The following is a 17,294-nucleotide window of genomic DNA, read 5'->3' on the forward strand; positions in this document are numbered from 1 at the left end:
AGTTCCTAGAGGACCGCTGTGACAGACGCTTAACATCGAGATGGTGAGGATATTTTGTCCATGTACAATAAATCCAAACCTCAGTTCCAAAGTGTAAGGAGTAGGGTTGAGGTAAGTATGAGAAATTGTTCCATGAATGATAACCCACCATTACCATAGAGAAGCAAGTCGATGAGTGAATGCAGTTTAGTTCTTACTTCCAATATTTCTTCATAAGTCTAGAATATTTTCGGTTCATACAGTTCTTTTCTTTTGGAACCCTTTTCGGAATTGTTACTCTTTGTAACTGAGGAATCGAATGGTCGAATTCCACTGCAAGAATCAGGTCAAACAACACTCAACTCTCTTCTGAAAGCAAACCCTGAGTGTGACTTGTTCGCGGATGAATGGACGGGAATAATGTCAGAATGCCTGAATTACTGTGAGCGAGATGAATGTCCGAATTAATAATGAATAGTCTGTAATTAATGTAATTGGTATTCACTGTTTCAATTAAAATAAATACATCTTCGGGAAAATCCCCAATGTTGGCCTCAAAAAAAGTTTCGACATGGAGACAATGTTATAAATAGTAACTGTCGGGATCAAAAACCATTCAATAATATGAATAAATTATAAAAAAATGCACACAAGAAAAATTACAAAGGAAATTAAATAAAATACAGTTGCACTTGTGAAGACTTTTGAAGTATATAAGAACATGTTAACTGTTGTCCTAATTTTTATAATTTTATACAATTACCTGAATTTACAGTAGTCTCCATCATAACTCCAGCCCAGATATTCTCCAGTTCTCAAGTTCTCACTCCGAAGCCAATCCTCAAGTGGTCTGAAGTAGTCACGAAGGGCCTCTCCGCTGAGCTTCGCTTCGCCGATAGACTCCTGAAGGACCTGGCTCCATGGCACGGATGAACCTCGTTCCATCAACCGCCTGGAATTAATTCAATTCTTTGTATTGAAATTGTAATATTAATATTAGTGTTGTTTGTAATTCAATGAAGTTCTAATTAAACCTTTTTTTTTAGGGAAATACGCGTTCTTTTCTAAAATAGTTAATTTCCAATAATAAATATTTTCGATTTTAAGTTTATTGGATAATTTTTTCATATTTATTTCTGCCAAGTAATTACTTTGTCAAGGCCACCTAAATAGGAGTTTGTGTGTTCATGGTAATAGTTACCAGGGGCTAAATGGCGGGAGAAAATGCTTTATCAGTACCATATTGTAGGCCTGTTTATGGAATTTTGTCAGGGCACTACATAGACTAAATGATAGTAGATAGAAAGAAAGAAAGTTTCATTAGAACGGAAAAATATCTTTTAGAATCACAGTGTGATTATGGCTCCAGGGCAGTAATGATGGTATCTTATATATATATATATATATATATATATATATATATATATATATATATATATTGAAAATGGTCATTGTTTGAGGCTCTATCACGCCTAAACCACTGATCGCATCGACATGAAACTGGTTCGATGCGAAACGGATGATCCAGACAAAATTTCTTTCGAACATTCGCTGTAATAATTTATAGCTCGGATAGCCTATCCACATACCAAACCTAAATTTCAAATCTTGTATATAAAATCAAACCTGAATGACATTTAGGTTTGTAGGTCACTTGGAAAGGTCAGTTACTTAAATGTCTCTTCTACAGTACTGTCCCGAGATGATTCAGGTAAAACAACTACTTGAAACGATCCCTGTATATATTTAATAGCGTGGTTAGCCTCATTAGATCAAACCTAAATGCCCTTTCTTTCAATACTATCTCAGGTTGATTCAGGTAAAACAGTTATTTGAAATGTTTGGCTGTACATATTTAATAGCGTGGTTAGCCTCATTAGATCAAACCTAAATGTCCTTTCTTTCAATACTAACTCAGATTGATTCAGGTAAAACAGTTATTTGAAATGTTTGTCTGTATATATTTAGTAGCGTGAATAGCCTCATTAGATCAAACCTAAATGTCCTTTCTTTCAGTACTATCTCAGGTTGATTCAGGTAAAACAGTTATTAGAAATATTTACCTGTACATATTTAGTAGCGTGAATAGCCTCATTAGATCAAACTTAAATGTTTTTTTTTTCAGTACTATCTCAGATTGATTCAGGTAAAACAGTTATTTGGAATGTTTGCCTGTATATTATATTTTGTAGCGTGGATAGCCTCATTAGATCAAACCTAAATGTCCTCTTTTCAGTACTATATCAGATTGATTCAGGTAAAACAGCTATTTGAAACGATCCCTGTATATATTTTCAAGCGTGAATAGCCTCATTAGATCAAACCTAAATGTCCTTTCAATAGTACTCTCTCAGCTTGAGTCAAACAGCTTTTCAGAATTTTCTCCGGTATATATTTTATAGAGTTAATAATCATATATAAGATCAAACCTAATAAGTTCTTTTACAATATTGTCATGTTAGGGTAAATCAGTTATTCAAAACGTATCCGGAATATATTCTGTAGCGTGGGTAGGCTCAAAAGATTAAAAATCAATGACCTTTCTACAGTAATGTCGTAGGATGATTAAGGTAAAACAGGTATTCAAAACATTTCCCTGTCTATATTTTATAGAGTGGATGACTATCCACAATGTCCAAATGTCAAAATATCAAACCTATATGTCCTTTCTACAGCACTGTCCCAGGTTCATTCTGTCAAAACTATTCAGAGTTTGATCCGGTATATATTTTATAATCATATTTTTTTTATGGAAAAGTAGGACAAACCATCGTACGGGTTCTGGGGTTAAGTGAACACCGCCGCCCACATTCTCTTGCAACACCAGAGGAATGCGCTCTTTTTGAAGGTACCCATATCGTGTCGTCCCGGAAACACCGCACAAGGAAGCTCATGCCGCAGCTTTGTAGTAGAAAGAAAGCTCCTTGAAAACCGCACTGTGAAGGAACGCAACACATCCAGATGGTGGGGATGATATCCTAGTTTGTGGCGTGTCGTGCGAAGGTGGAATTTGGTGGCAAGAATCAGGTGAAACAACTTTTCGGAATACTCCACGTGATAAATGCGGTCGAAGACACACAATGAAGCGACATCTCTACGCAACGCCAAGTGATCCAGCAATTCACAGAGCACTGGGTCCCCGACAATTCGAACTGCTCTGCGTTGCATGCGGTCAAATAGATCGAGCTGATACTGGGATGCGCCAGACCAGAGATGCCAGCAATACTCCATATTATTTGCCCGGACCTGCGCTTTATAGAGCATACGAGAAGTCATATTAGAGCAAATCTTATTATGTTTATAACAATATTGTCATAGAATAATTAGGGTAAATCAGTTATCCGGAACGTTTTCCGGAATATATTTCTTAGCGTGGGTAACACCAAAAGGTCGAACATGACCTTTCTACAGAAATGTCGTAGGATGAATATGGTAAAACAGGTGTTCAAAACATTTCCCTGTGTATATTTTATAGAGTGGATAGTTTCAAAAGATCAAATCTAAATGACCTTTTTACATTATTGTCGCAAGTTCAAGAATTGAAGGGAAAGGACTTGCAAATACCGAAGGCCGATGTGTTCATCTGGGCTGAGAGTTCATTGCACGCTTATTGATATGTAAGTGTTTTTGTGAAACATCCGGGACAGACAAGTAGGAGGCACCTTTGCACAGGATGCCGGCTAGATTATAGGTACCACAACGGCGCCTATTTCTGCCGTGAAGCAGTAATGTATAAACATTATAATGTTTTTGTCTGAATGCTAAGTAGCTAGTGAAATTACTGAGCAAATGAGACTTAACATCTTATGTCTCAAGGTGAAAGTGTAATTGTAGTGCCACTCAGAACTTTTGGGTTTTTAAGAGAATAAATTTAAAAGAATCCTTTGCGGCACTTCATTATAATGGGCAGGGCGTATCAATTACCATCAGCTGAAGGTCCTGCTCGTATCGTCCTTTACTTTCATAAAAAAATACAGAAATAAATGATAGATATTTCAATCAACCTCAATTTATTTGATATTCAAAGGGTCTTTTTAAAACGGTCTTTTAATATAATATGTCTTTGAACTCCTTAACGGCTGGTCGAATCGTTGATGTTTCTGAGTATATAATTACATAACTCAATAGTTAATCCGGGAATGGCTTAAATTCATATTTTTTTACAGGCCCATGTGCCAACTACAAGTAGTTGAAACTGCGACCGGATTCTATTAAAATAAAATGCTACCACGTAATAATTATCACCCAATTATAAATATATTTCACTTTAAACTGAGCTGAATTTTACTTTTTTTAATTAAACTATTGTGTTACCTTGAATGTATTTTTGCACTTTATTACAAAAACAATACAAAATTCAATCATATAATATACAACGAAAAAACATAAATATACTTTCACATATTGCTAGTGTTATATAGAAGTTATTCTATATAATAATCTGTAGGAAATTTTACATTATATATTGCTTGATCAGCCATATACAAGATGGGCTGGGAGTTTCCAATGACTTCTTCTCCCCATTTCAAAGCCCCTTTACTAACTGATGTAGTATCATGACGTTTAACAAGTGTTGTTGCAATATATTATGTTATTGTCACTACCTGTGGTGAATAGATATATTTTTATTCTGTTCTATTGCCTAGGTATTGTTTAAAATACCTGAATAATATATATTGTTGGCAATATTTATACAAATACATTTTTTTTAATAAAAATAAGGGACGAGAGGAGCAGGACGTTCAGCTGATGGTAATTGATACGCCCTGTCCATTTCTATGCAGTGCTGCTCAGGATTCTTGAATTACCTGAAAATTCTGAGCGGCAGTACAATTGCGCTCGTCACTTTAAGACATGAAGTATTAGGTCTCCTTTGCGCAGTAATTTCACTAGCTACGGCACTCTTCGGAGCGAAACACAGTAATGCTTACACATTACTGTTTCACGACAGAAATAGGCTTCGTTGTGGTACCCATAATCTAGCCTGCATCTTGTGCAAAGGAGCCTCTCACTGACATAACAAGCTCCAAAAAACTTTTCGTTTTCAGGTTCACTAACCAATGAGCCATGATATATACAGGATCTATTATACTAGTCAATCTGAATTTAGATTGCCATCAAAAACATAACTCGCAAAAAAAAACCAAGTCTCGCAACCCAGTTCTTCTACTGTTAAAAGTTGTAAGATCCAAGTCGGTCATTATTCAGTCTCTATTTAAGGTCCCTCTGTCTCAATTTATTACATAATTACCTAGCCTTACAACATCTTATAGTGTAAATTACAATATATTTTAATATTTAATATTTTCCTTGATTTATACACTTAACACTAATTGTATTCTAAATTTGAAGCTTCTATGTGTGCTAGAAATGCTTTATGCTTCAGTCAGTCAGTGAGTGACAAAATTAAGAAACTTTGACTAGTTATATTTCGTAAAGTACCGGTTTAAATTGCATGAAATTTAAAATATACCGTGTTTATACAATGTAGTACTAGTTTGAGTACCACAATGAGGTTATTGGGGGTCGAAAATGGTTTGAACTGCTTCGAGAAAAGGCTGGTACGGCCGAACCGCTTGTTTTTCTTCGACTAGGCGATTAATATTATTAATAACTCAGTATTATGTATTTAAATTCAAGTATTTTTATAAACAATAAGATATAAAAATACTTTTTGAAAGTCAAAGACTAACCATTCCAAAAGGTATGCCTCAGACCTGAGAAGAACGGGCGCAACAAACTCAGCGGGCTTCTTCTATTGCATAAAAAATATGGTTACAATGTTAAATCGAACAATAAAATTTATTATTTAAAAGCCTGAGGGCGTTTGCTCAATCCTCAATCAGTAGCATCAATAAAAAGACATTTATTAACATAAATGTAATAATAATAATAATAAATAACTATTGAGTTGAAAAGTTTGTGTGATAAAGTTTATTAGTTATAATAAACTGTGTGATAAAGTTTATTAGTTATAATAAACTTTTTTAACAATTCTTTTGAATTTCGTAATACATTTGTTTTGAACATTATCTGGGATCTTGTTGTAAAAGCAAATACAACGCCCCACAAAAGACTTACTAACTCGACTCAGCCGAGTAGGAGGTATTTTAAGTTTATGTCTGTTCCTGGTGTTAACATTATAGTTATAAGAGTTTCTAGCGAATTCACTTATTGCATAACACCATTCATGTATTGAGGTAATGAGCGGTCGAGGATGCGTATAATTTGAACTCGTTGATACAAACATTGATGGAATTCAGGGCAATGCAATTTATAATCGCCGTAACAAATAACCTCAAAATATACTTAATATCCGCTCAATCATAACATTTATATTTAATTATGTTTTTTGCATCCCTTGCTTAAGTTGTTGCGTAATATTTATTAATAACTAGTTGACCTGACTGACGTTGTTCTGTATATAATAAATAAAATAATGTTTTTTATTAATTTGTCAATAATAAGTCATATCATCAAGAATTATTTCGTAAAATATGCACCCTGTTGTTGTTATGAAATTGTTTCACAGCAGAACTGTCAAACCGTGCGTCAATAAATTCTCTCATAGAAAATATGTCCATACAAAACAAATATCGGACGACGGGGGACACATCAAAGGAAAAACAAAATTGTTGTTTTTATTTAATTCCGAACACTTTCATATTTGTTAACCTTTTAAACCTTCCCTGGACTTCCATAAATAATTCAAGACCAAAATTAGCCAAATCGGTCCAGCCGTTCTCGAGTTTTAGCGAGACTAACGAACAGCAATAAATTTTTATATATACAGATATAATACAGGGTGGACCAAAAGTCCGTTTATAATTCGACTGATGATTAAAAAAAACTAATTACAGTAGATCAAAATTGTTTATTGTTTTCGATAGTAAACAAAAGGGGAATTAATTTCTTAAAAGTCACATCATTCATATGCAAATCCTTCATTATTCTGGCATTGCTGCAATCTAGAGCGGAAATTTTCGATAACAGCTTTACATGTTTCTGTTGAGATCTTTTGGATTTCTGTGCGAATACGATCCTTTAATTTGTCAAGAGTTACTGGGTTGGTTGGCTGGAATGCAGGGGTTTTTGATCACCATGACATAGTGTCACTCCAATAACGACAATTTTGTCTATTAACATGCCCATTTAGGTGGAAGTGTGCCTTGTTGAGAAAAAAATGTTTGTAAAACTGGTGAATCGCTCTATCATTTCGTTCGCAAACTGCAACCTAGTGGTATGGTCCTGAGGCCTTAATTCCTGCACCATTTGGATTTTATAGGAATGTAGACTTAAATCTTTCTTGAGAATGCGGTTTAATACATCATTATCTTGGCACGTTAAGGACAGCAGACCGCTTTCGAGTTGAAAGTCCAGGTTGGTCACGAACAGACGATTTTACTCGCTCCACGTTTTCGGGGTCCCTCGACGTTCTAGGCCGGCCAGATCGAGGTAAATCCATTGTTAAACCCGTCTTCTCAAACTTGAGCACCCATTTCTTAATTAACACACCTGATGGAGCTTGATTTTTGTGTCGTATCTTGTAATGATTGCAAAACTTTCGTTGAGCTAAGGTCGCAGAATCGTTGTTTCGATAGTACTCGCGTACACAAAACGCACGTTGACTACCGCTGAACGACGCCATGGTACTAAATTCCCATTGGCCGCTCTTGCAATGCGTAACCCTTCCACCCCGCTCCACCGCCGCTGCTAGACGCGGCTACCGATTCAAATGTAAACGGACTTTTGGTCCACCCTGTAGTTTAAGCTTGCTTTTAACATAACGCATCTATTCTACTCCAGAGTTATTGAATAATCGGTTTTTTGCTCATAGTTGAGAGTTACAGTAACAAAAACGTTCTGAATATAAACAATAAAGTATTTATTTAAAACATTTACAATAACATACATCCTTAAAGAGCTTAAACATAACTTTTGGTATAAGGACTTATAAGCTCGCCTTAAAAGCCTATAAAGCTCGCACATTCTTCTCTGGTCTGAGGCATTAGTTTTGGAATAGGTAGTAATTTTTGACTTTCAATACATAAGTGATGTCACATCCTAATATGAATTTGAATTCTGGGATTCACCTGGGATGCAATGATAGCCAATACATCCTATATTGCCGGACCTGCTCTTTATATAGAGATACATTGTATTGCAGTTACTAAAAGTTATAGCTTCAAGTATTGCATTTTTTTTTGATGATCCCTAGTACCTTCGAAGCCAATTAGTCTTTGCCTTTCAGATGACCACGGAATAAGCCATTGCACGGGACTTATCCGATATACGTTAAGCAATTATGAAGTGCAGTGATACGAGAAAATGAAATAAATAGGGATATTAAAAACTGAATCTTATTTTATCCAAATAATGTTTTAATAACTCGTTATAACATAAACTAATTAAACCAAAATTTTAAAGGTTTAATAAAAGTGCTGACCTAGCAACCGTTATATTGTCATATAAATTAAGTACCCCGCGGCGCTCATTATATGAATTGTCATATGTAATGAAATGTCATTTACATTTCTAAGTGGTATTTCTAAGCCAAAAATATACAGGTTCCGGATAAGTAATGTCAGTGCATACAATTTACTAAAACGTCCTTTGAAACACGATGTAATCTTATAGTATAAGTATAATTCCGATCGGTTCAGTAGTTTCCAAACCAAAAACGGCTCTCAAACACACTTTCAAACCTTACTAGAAATTTATTAGCAAAGATACCAGATTGATAAAAATATTGCCCAACTAAAAACAGTATTATGCAACTGATCGCCTTTTGGACGGAGCCTCGGGATACCAGCGAGAAAGTGGTTGGTAGTGGCATAATCAAGGAAGACTATTACCTAGTCTTAATACTAAGTTAAGGCTCGTTATGCAACGAGAATAGATAGGCCGAGTTTGAAACATATTGTCTCAAACATTTAACTGGTAGCTGCTATTGAGTTAAATAATTTATTTAATTAGACCAATTTAGCACGTGTTGTGTCGTTAATGTTTACAAGTTAGTTTTAGCCATAATATAAATTTATATTGCGTTTAAAACACGATTATGATAAGTTTTAATTAATGAAAATGTTTATTGTTACTCTAGTTTATATAATAATAGTGTATAAATAGTATGGGATTAAAAAAAGAAGTCATGTTTTTCAAATTGATTTAAATTAAGAGTTATTTACTTATATATTTGTGAAAAATAACAAAACAATTTGTTAAGTTTTTAAAGTAATAACCCTCACTTCCAGGATTAATAATCATATAAAATTTGAACAAAAACAAAATTTTATGTACGATGCGGGACTCGAATCCACGAACTCTCGCGTTCCGTGCGAGCTCTTTCCAACTGAGCTAACCGTTCGAGTGCCGTATCGTCATAAAATCTTGTATGCTTTGTTGAACTCTATGGTTGTGGCTTCATCTACATGATCTACTTTACAGTTGATAATCTGCTCAAACCCAATATTTGCATATTAGGAAATTGACTGGAGATGTCGCTCTTGCAAACCAAAACAATTTGTTATGTTTTTAAAGTTTTATTATTCTATAAATTATGTTAACTAAGCAATGTCCTGCATTGAAATACTCAAAATAACAAGTTTCAACATAAATTAAGAAAATAAAAAATAGAATCATACAAAGGATACGTCAATTCACACAAAATTGTAAATTAAAAAAAATCTGATAATTTTTTGACACTGTAATATTTTAAGAAGTATTACTTTGATTTTTAAAACAATTTTTTTTATGGAATAAGAGGACAAACGAGCGTACGGATCACCTGGTGTTAAGTGATCACCGCCGCCCACATTCTCTTGCAACACCAGAGGAATCACAAGAACGTTGCCAGCCTTTAAGGAAGGTGTACGCGCTTTTTTTGAAGGTTTCGTACCTTCGTATCTGTCGTATCGTCCCGGAAACACCGGACAAGGAAGCTCATTCCACAGCTTTGTAGTACGTGGAAGAAAGCTCCCTGAAAACCGCACTGTGGAGGACCGCCACACATCCAGATGGTGGGGATGATATCCTAACTTGTGGCGTGTCGTGCGAAGGTGGAATTCGGCGGCAGGAATCAGGTTAAACAGCTCTTCGGAACACTCCCCGTGATAAATGCGGTAGAAGACACACCATGAAGCGACGTTTCTACGCAACGCCAAGTGATCCAGCCGTTCACAGAGCACTGGGTCCCCGACAATTCAAGCTGTTCTGCGTTGCACGCGGTTAAATGGATCCAGCTGATACTGGTGTGCGCCAGACAAGAGATGACAGCAATACTTGTGCGGTCGGACCTGCGCTTTGTAGAGCGCTAGAATGTGGGCCTGCTTGAAGTATTGCCTTACTCTATTGATGACGCCCAGCTTCTTCGAAGCCAAATTGGCTTTGTCTTGATGGCTTTCGATACCGGTATCTCTTGACGTATGGACCAGCCACCGCGCGCCTCAACCATTTTAAGAAGGTAACGACGACGCCTCCATGACATCGACTCGCAAATCGCAAAATTAAGACAATTTGTCTGTAGTAAGTTTTTTTTAACTGAAAGGCCGGCAACGCTCATTTGATTCCTCTGGCGTTGCAAGAGAGATGATTCTCTTCCATAAAAAAATTAAGATACAATTTTACTACTCAATACTATTAAATTATACTTTGATAGCGAAATTCAACTTTGTAGTTATACATACATATTGTAACACAAATAAAACTGAAAACATAATCTTATGAACGATGCGGGACTCGAACCTGCGACCTCTCGCGTTCCATACAAGCGCTCTTTCCAACTGAGCTAACCGTTCGAGTGCCGTATCGTCATAAAATCTTGTATGCTTTGTTCAACTCTCAGGTTGTGGCTTCATCTACAGGATCTACTTTACAGTTGATAACCTGCTCAACCCCTATATTTGCGTAATATTAGGAAATTGACTTGAGATGTCGCTCTTGCTAATCTAAATAATTTATTATGTTTTTAAAGTGATAACCCTCACTTCTGGGATTAATTACACAAATAAAACTAAAAACAATATATTGTTTCTTTGATTGAATGCAATGTGTCGGATATATAAATTATGATAGTTATAATGTATTAGAAATCAGCACCATCCGCATTAAATGTAAAGCAACGCATATAATTACGTTTCGTAGTTGGGTAACTGGCAGGTAACCTAAAATTAAATATTATAATATCTAGACCGAGATAACTCGACCGGTAATTCTTAGTTTTGCGTAAATGTGAATCCTTCGTGCAATAACTCGTGTTGAGTTTTATTTGTAACGGCCCCAAACATTGGACGTTATAATTTGATTGTTAGTTTGTCATTCGTACACTAAGGCTAGGTTGCATCAAGTTAGCTGTTATAGTTAGGGCTTAAATTTAACATTAACAGTAACGCCGACTTTAACATAGACTATGGAATGCGGCTTAAAAAAATGACAATATCAAGTAAATTTCGAATATTTATTTGATACTTTCGACAGGTCGCTATTTAGCTGTTTAACATTAACAATAGCTTCATCATCATTACCATCATCAGTCGGAAGGTTTCCACTGCTGAACAAAGGCCTCCCCCAAAGATCTCCACGACGATCGGTCCTGCGCTACCCTCATCGAACGTATTCCGGCGATCTTGTCCAGAACGTCCATCTTGTGGGGGGCTTACCCACACTGCGTCTTCCGGTACGTGGCCGCCATTCGAGGTTTTTACTGCCCCAACGACCATCTGTCCGTCGAAAAAATGAGTTGCACCAATTGACAATTCTTAGATGACGTCATAACTTTAACTGTTACTGTAACCGTCCAATATTCACCGCTCAAGCTATTGCTATGGGCCTAATGAGAATGATAATGGTCGCTCAGAGGGCAATGGAGAGGTCTATGCTCGGAGTTTCCCTGCGAGATCGAGTCAGAAATGAGGAGATCCGTAGGAGAACCAAAGTGACCGACACAGTCCAAACGATTGCGAAACTGAAGTGGCAGTGAGCAGGGCACATAGTTCGACGCACAGATGGCCGCTTGGGCAGTAAAGTCCTCGAATGGCGACCACGTAGCGGATGACGCAATGTTGATAGGACCCCCACAAGATGGATCGAAGATCGCCGGAATACGTTGCATGAGGGCAGCGCAGGACCTATCGTCGTGGAAATCTGTGGGGGAGGCCTATGTCCAGCTGTGGACGTCTTCCGGCTGATGATGATGATGATGATGTCACATTTCCGATGGCTTTATACATTCCCGATTACTTACGTCATTTTTTTTTCAGCCAGTTTGAATATAAAACATATAAAACTGGACCACAAAGCTGATCATACAATCTGAATTTTTCCTTGAATGCTGTATTATATGTTATTATTGCTAGAGGTCTTTAGAAATGCTGATTGAAGTCATTTACACGTTGCAGTCAAACAGGATTGTGTACCATTAGATAACTTGAAACTGACCGAGTTAAAAATAATTATTATTGTAGATAAGTGACGTTTGTTTTGTAATTTCAATATTATAAGGCATGTTAATACCATAGATAATTTATACGTCTAGATAGAGTCTCTTGCTGTTAGACAACCGATAAAAACAGGCCAGGAATATTAGTTTAGTGTGCGTGACAAGATAATGTCTTACACTCCCAATTGTATTAGTATTAGTGTGTGAGCATTTTGTATTAGTGTGTCAGCATTGCTCAAAATAGAGGTTAACTCTAAACTAAACTTCAATATTATAAGACATGTTAATAATACCTTAGAATATTTATACGTCTCTTGCTGTTAGACAACCGATAAAAACAGGCCAGGAATATTAGTTTAGTGTGCGTGACAAGCTACGTCTTACACTCGCGATTTATACGAATGAGACTTTGTGTTAGTGTGCGTGCATTCCTGAAAATAGAGGTTAACTCTAAGCTCATGACTTTTTTATTTTGGCCCAAAAGTTTTTTCTATAAATCTCTTCGATTCTATGTCTGTCTATTTTCAGGAGTGGTATGTATTAACCTTAGATCATTTATACGTATTGCTAAAGGGTCTTGCTGCTAGAGATCGCACGACAACGGGCCAGGTTAATTACTTTAGTGTGCGTGACAAGCTACGTCTTACACTCGCGATACGTCAGAATACAATTAACACCATAACTCACAATCATGCTCAAAAATTGCCCGAAGAAAAACTCTGCCTACGCGTCTATTAGGCAGAGTTTTAAACAATAGACTTTGAACATTACTGTCACGAAATAAAGTGCTAATTTGAATGAATGTTTTAATGTTATGTGTATAAGTTAATGTATACAACGCCGCTCGGACATTTAGACGACCTTATACGTTTATAGTACGACAAATGTATAGCATTTTTATATATTTACTCTGACCAATTTTTTCCTCCTGTACTCCTTTTTACTTTTCCTTCTCCCAGTTGAGTGTTTTTTCTTTTCATATCTAAATTCTATCTGTGAAAACTTGTTCCGTAATTAGCTTTAATTCTTCTTCTGTATTTATTGACTAATTTCTTCTAATTGAAAAATATTTATTTCAGTAACAAAAATGATACGAAAATAGAAGTGGATGTGACCTTCTATTAAGTGAGGAACACCTGTGCTAGAAGGCCACACAATATCAACTGTAAACTAGATCCTGTAGATGAAGCCACAACCTGAGAGTTGAACAAAGCATACAAGATTTTATGACGATGCGTCACTCGAACGGTTAGCTCAGTTGGTGAGAGCACTGGCACGGAACGCCAGAGGTCGTGGGTTCGAGTCCCGCATCGTTCATAAAATTTTGATTTTCAAATTTTATTTGTGTATTAATCCTAGAAGTGAGGATTACCACTTTAAAAACATAACAAGTTGTTTAGATTTACAAGAGCGACATCTCAAGTCAATTTCCTAACATGCAAATATTGGGGTTGAGCAGGTTATCAACTGTAAAGTAGATCCTGTAACTGAAGCCACAACCTGAGAGTTGAACAAAGCATACAAGATTTCAACATATAAGTCTATTAAAATATATAACAAAACAAAATATTATAATATTTTCTTTGATAAATGTGTGTGTTACACATTTAAATAAAACACTTTTAAAGGACCAAAACGTTTGTAACCGCAACTGTCATCTAATAAGCTTTAAGTTTTCTTTTAAAATAAAAAAGTAAATAAAATGCTGCTAAAAATAGTGTCTAACAGTTCACCGCTATTTTTTCGACGCTTTCCCAGCTTTTCAGTCTATCTTGATGTATAAATTATCTTAGCAGTTTACTAAAGTTTCCAAAATACTTATGACAATATATATTTTTTTAATCTTCATAATGATATCAGATTGTGTTCATGTTGTATCGTTAAAGTCAATAATGTACTTACAATACAAAGCCCGCATCATGCCCTTAGGCCAATTGGGCATTTCCTCTCGCACAGACATCTCAATTGCGTATTACTTTTGTTTTCTTTTTATTCACGCAATGGACAATTGCGGTCAGATAACGACCATTTATCCCATGAACAATACTTATAGCAAACAATATATAAATAGTACAGGTCCAGCCACGCATGGAGTATTGCTGTCATCTCTGGTCTGGCGCACTCCAGTATCAGCTCGATCCATTTGACCGCGTACAACGCAGAGCAGCTCGAATTGTCGAAGACCCCGGGTGGATCACTTGGCGTTGCGTAGAGACGTCGCTTCATTGTGTGACTTCTACCGCATTTATAACGGGGAGTGTTCCGAAGAGCTGTTTCACCTGATACCTGCAGCTGAATTCCACCTTCGCACAACACGCCACAAGTTAGGATATCATCCCCACCATCTAGATGTGTGGCGTACTACGAAGCTGTGGAATGAGCTTCCTTGTGCGGTGTTTCTGTGACGTTACGACATGGATAGCTTCAAAAAACTGCGTACACCCTCCTTAAAGGCCGGCAACGCTCTTGTGATTCCTCTGGTGTTGCAAGAGAATGTGGGCGGCGGTGATCACTTAACACCAGGTAACCCGTACGCTCGATTTCCTCCTATTCCATAAAAAAAATACGGAAGTCATACTCCGCAAATTCAATTAAAGAAATAGGGACTCTTGCGGTCATACAATAAAGTGTAATTCCGATCGCCCAACGCTACTAACCTACAATTATATTCACCTAGAAGTTGCCTCTCTTTCTATCGCGTGTCTCTTTCCTCTTCTGATGATATTAGGGTTGACTTCTCTACCTAAAAGTGTTCCTACCTGGTACAAGGCCATCTTATAAAAATAGCATTTTCTATAATATAAAAAGATATTTTATCGTTATTTTAAATCAATATTATTTCGTTATCAAAAATATTAGACGCATTTGGTCTCCGCTGCGCTCCAACTAGATACCACAGGAGTAGTCAGAAAGTACGGCAACTCATACTCTGAACCTCGAACCGAGTGAATCTCGAACAATGTGTGACGTTGACGTGCCACATGTTCAATTAAACTTTGCTTATAATTGAAACTATAATGTCGGGTTGCGTAATAAACCTTAAGCGTTTTAAAATAATACTACAAGAAATAAGAAAGACACGGATCACATATCATCAGTAGGTTTTTTTATTAATTTTAATGTAAAATAACACGAAGCGCATGTTACAAAATTTGAAAGATGTCATTGAGTGTCAAGATGCCACGCACACAAGCATCTAATAGTTGCCGTAATAAAAAACCTATTGTTCTTCGGTAGTTGGTTCGGTAGGGTTCTTGAAAAACCCCAAAAATTCTAAGCGGCACTACAACTGCGCTCGTCACCTTGAGACATAAGATGTTAAGTCTCATTTGCCCAGTAATTTCACTAGCTACAGCGCCCTTCAGACCGAAGCACAGTAATGTTTACACATTACTGCTTCACGGCAGAGATAGGCGACGTTGTGGTACCCATAATCTAGCCGGCATCCGGTGCAAAGGAGCCTCCCACTGGTATTATTACATTAGCTATAGTATTCAAAATACAAGTAGGTTTTTGTGAAACAAGGTCACAAACATAATGTCTGCAACCATTCACATTCTTGTAGTTTCCTTACAAGGAAATCCTGTATCAAGAAAATTTTATATATAAATCGCCATTATTGCTAGTACATTATGTAAAATATAGGCGTATTTCTATTATATAAGGTTATTTATAATATGTTATGACTCAATGTCGGGTGGAAAATTCCGTGGCCTTGTAGAAGAGTTACTTTCGCTTGACTTAAGATTGTAACTAAATATATACTTTCGTTTGATGTAACAATTAAACAATTTATTCTTTCTTTTTGTATTGAATGAATTCCGATAACAATTTTTCTTGAATTTAGTAGGTAATTAATATTTTTTAACATACATTTACCCACAATAAAAAACTAGGCGAAATAAATCAAACGAGCTGTATTCACATAAGCCAATTAGTCGGATTAAAATAATGTTCAATTCAATCGTTCACCATTCGTTCACGAATATTGTCTATGGTTCCGAACTTCGTTGGTGTGTCCGAAAACAAAATAGAGAAGGGTGACTACCGAAACTTCTACAAATGATTTGAGTTTTCTTTATTGTTAATACCGCAAATTTTTGTGTTTAAACAATTCGACACGACAAACAAACTCAAAGTCAAGAAAAGAGTCTCGTGCCAGATTTTGGCGAGACAACTTGTCCTGAGGATGCCTCGTGTAGAGGCGAAACACGTGTCGAATTGTTTAAAGACAAATGTGGGCGGAATTAACACTAAAGAAAACTCAAATCATTTGTATAATTATGGATTTCCGCAAAGTAACGCCTACTTCAATAAATTTACCGAAACTTCGTTTAAATTACGTTCGTTTACGAAGTTTCGCTTCGGAGAAAGAGAGTAGACCCCCTGTTCTTTTTAACGGCAAAAGCTGAAGAACTCAATCTATTTGCAAAGTTACTGATATGTGGGTCTCACTGTAATTTACTATCCATAATAATGAAAAACATTCGAATCCACACATTATTGAGTTTTAGAATCGAGCATTACCTTAACCTCTGTTTGTTTCATATTTGGTAATTGATATACGATTGGTTTTTTATTATTTAACATTACGTTCGAAACGTTACGTTTACGTTTGTGAACATAATACGAGCAGGACGTTCAGCCGATAGTAATTGATATACCCTGCCCATTACAATCCAAAAATTCTGAGTGTCACTAAAATTGCGCTAGTCACCTTGAGACATAAGATGTTAAGTCTCATTTGCCCAGTAATTTGACTAGCTATGGCGCCCTTCAGACCGATACACAGTAATAATTACACATCACTGCTTCACGGCAGAAATAGGCGCCGTTGTGGTACCCATAATCTAGCCGGCATCCTCTGCAAAGGAGCCTC

General features: G+C 36.3%; 1 protein-coding gene across 1 annotated transcript in view; it reads right to left on the reverse strand.

Moving 5' to 3' along the window:
* Positions 1–17,294, reverse strand: part of LOC126964982 (angiotensin-converting enzyme) — a 201,160-nt gene that overhangs the window by 3,363 nt on the left and 180,503 nt on the right. The window contains exon 11 of the mRNA XM_050808357.1: positions 743–931. Coding sequence (XP_050664314.1) covers positions 743–931 — 189 coding nt within the window. The remainder of the gene's footprint in view (positions 1–742; positions 932–17,294) is intronic.

This window comes from Leptidea sinapis, chromosome 6, assembly GCF_905404315.1.
Source record: "Leptidea sinapis chromosome 6, ilLepSina1.1, whole genome shotgun sequence".
NCBI lineage: Eukaryota > Metazoa > Arthropoda > Insecta > Lepidoptera > Pieridae > Leptidea > Leptidea sinapis.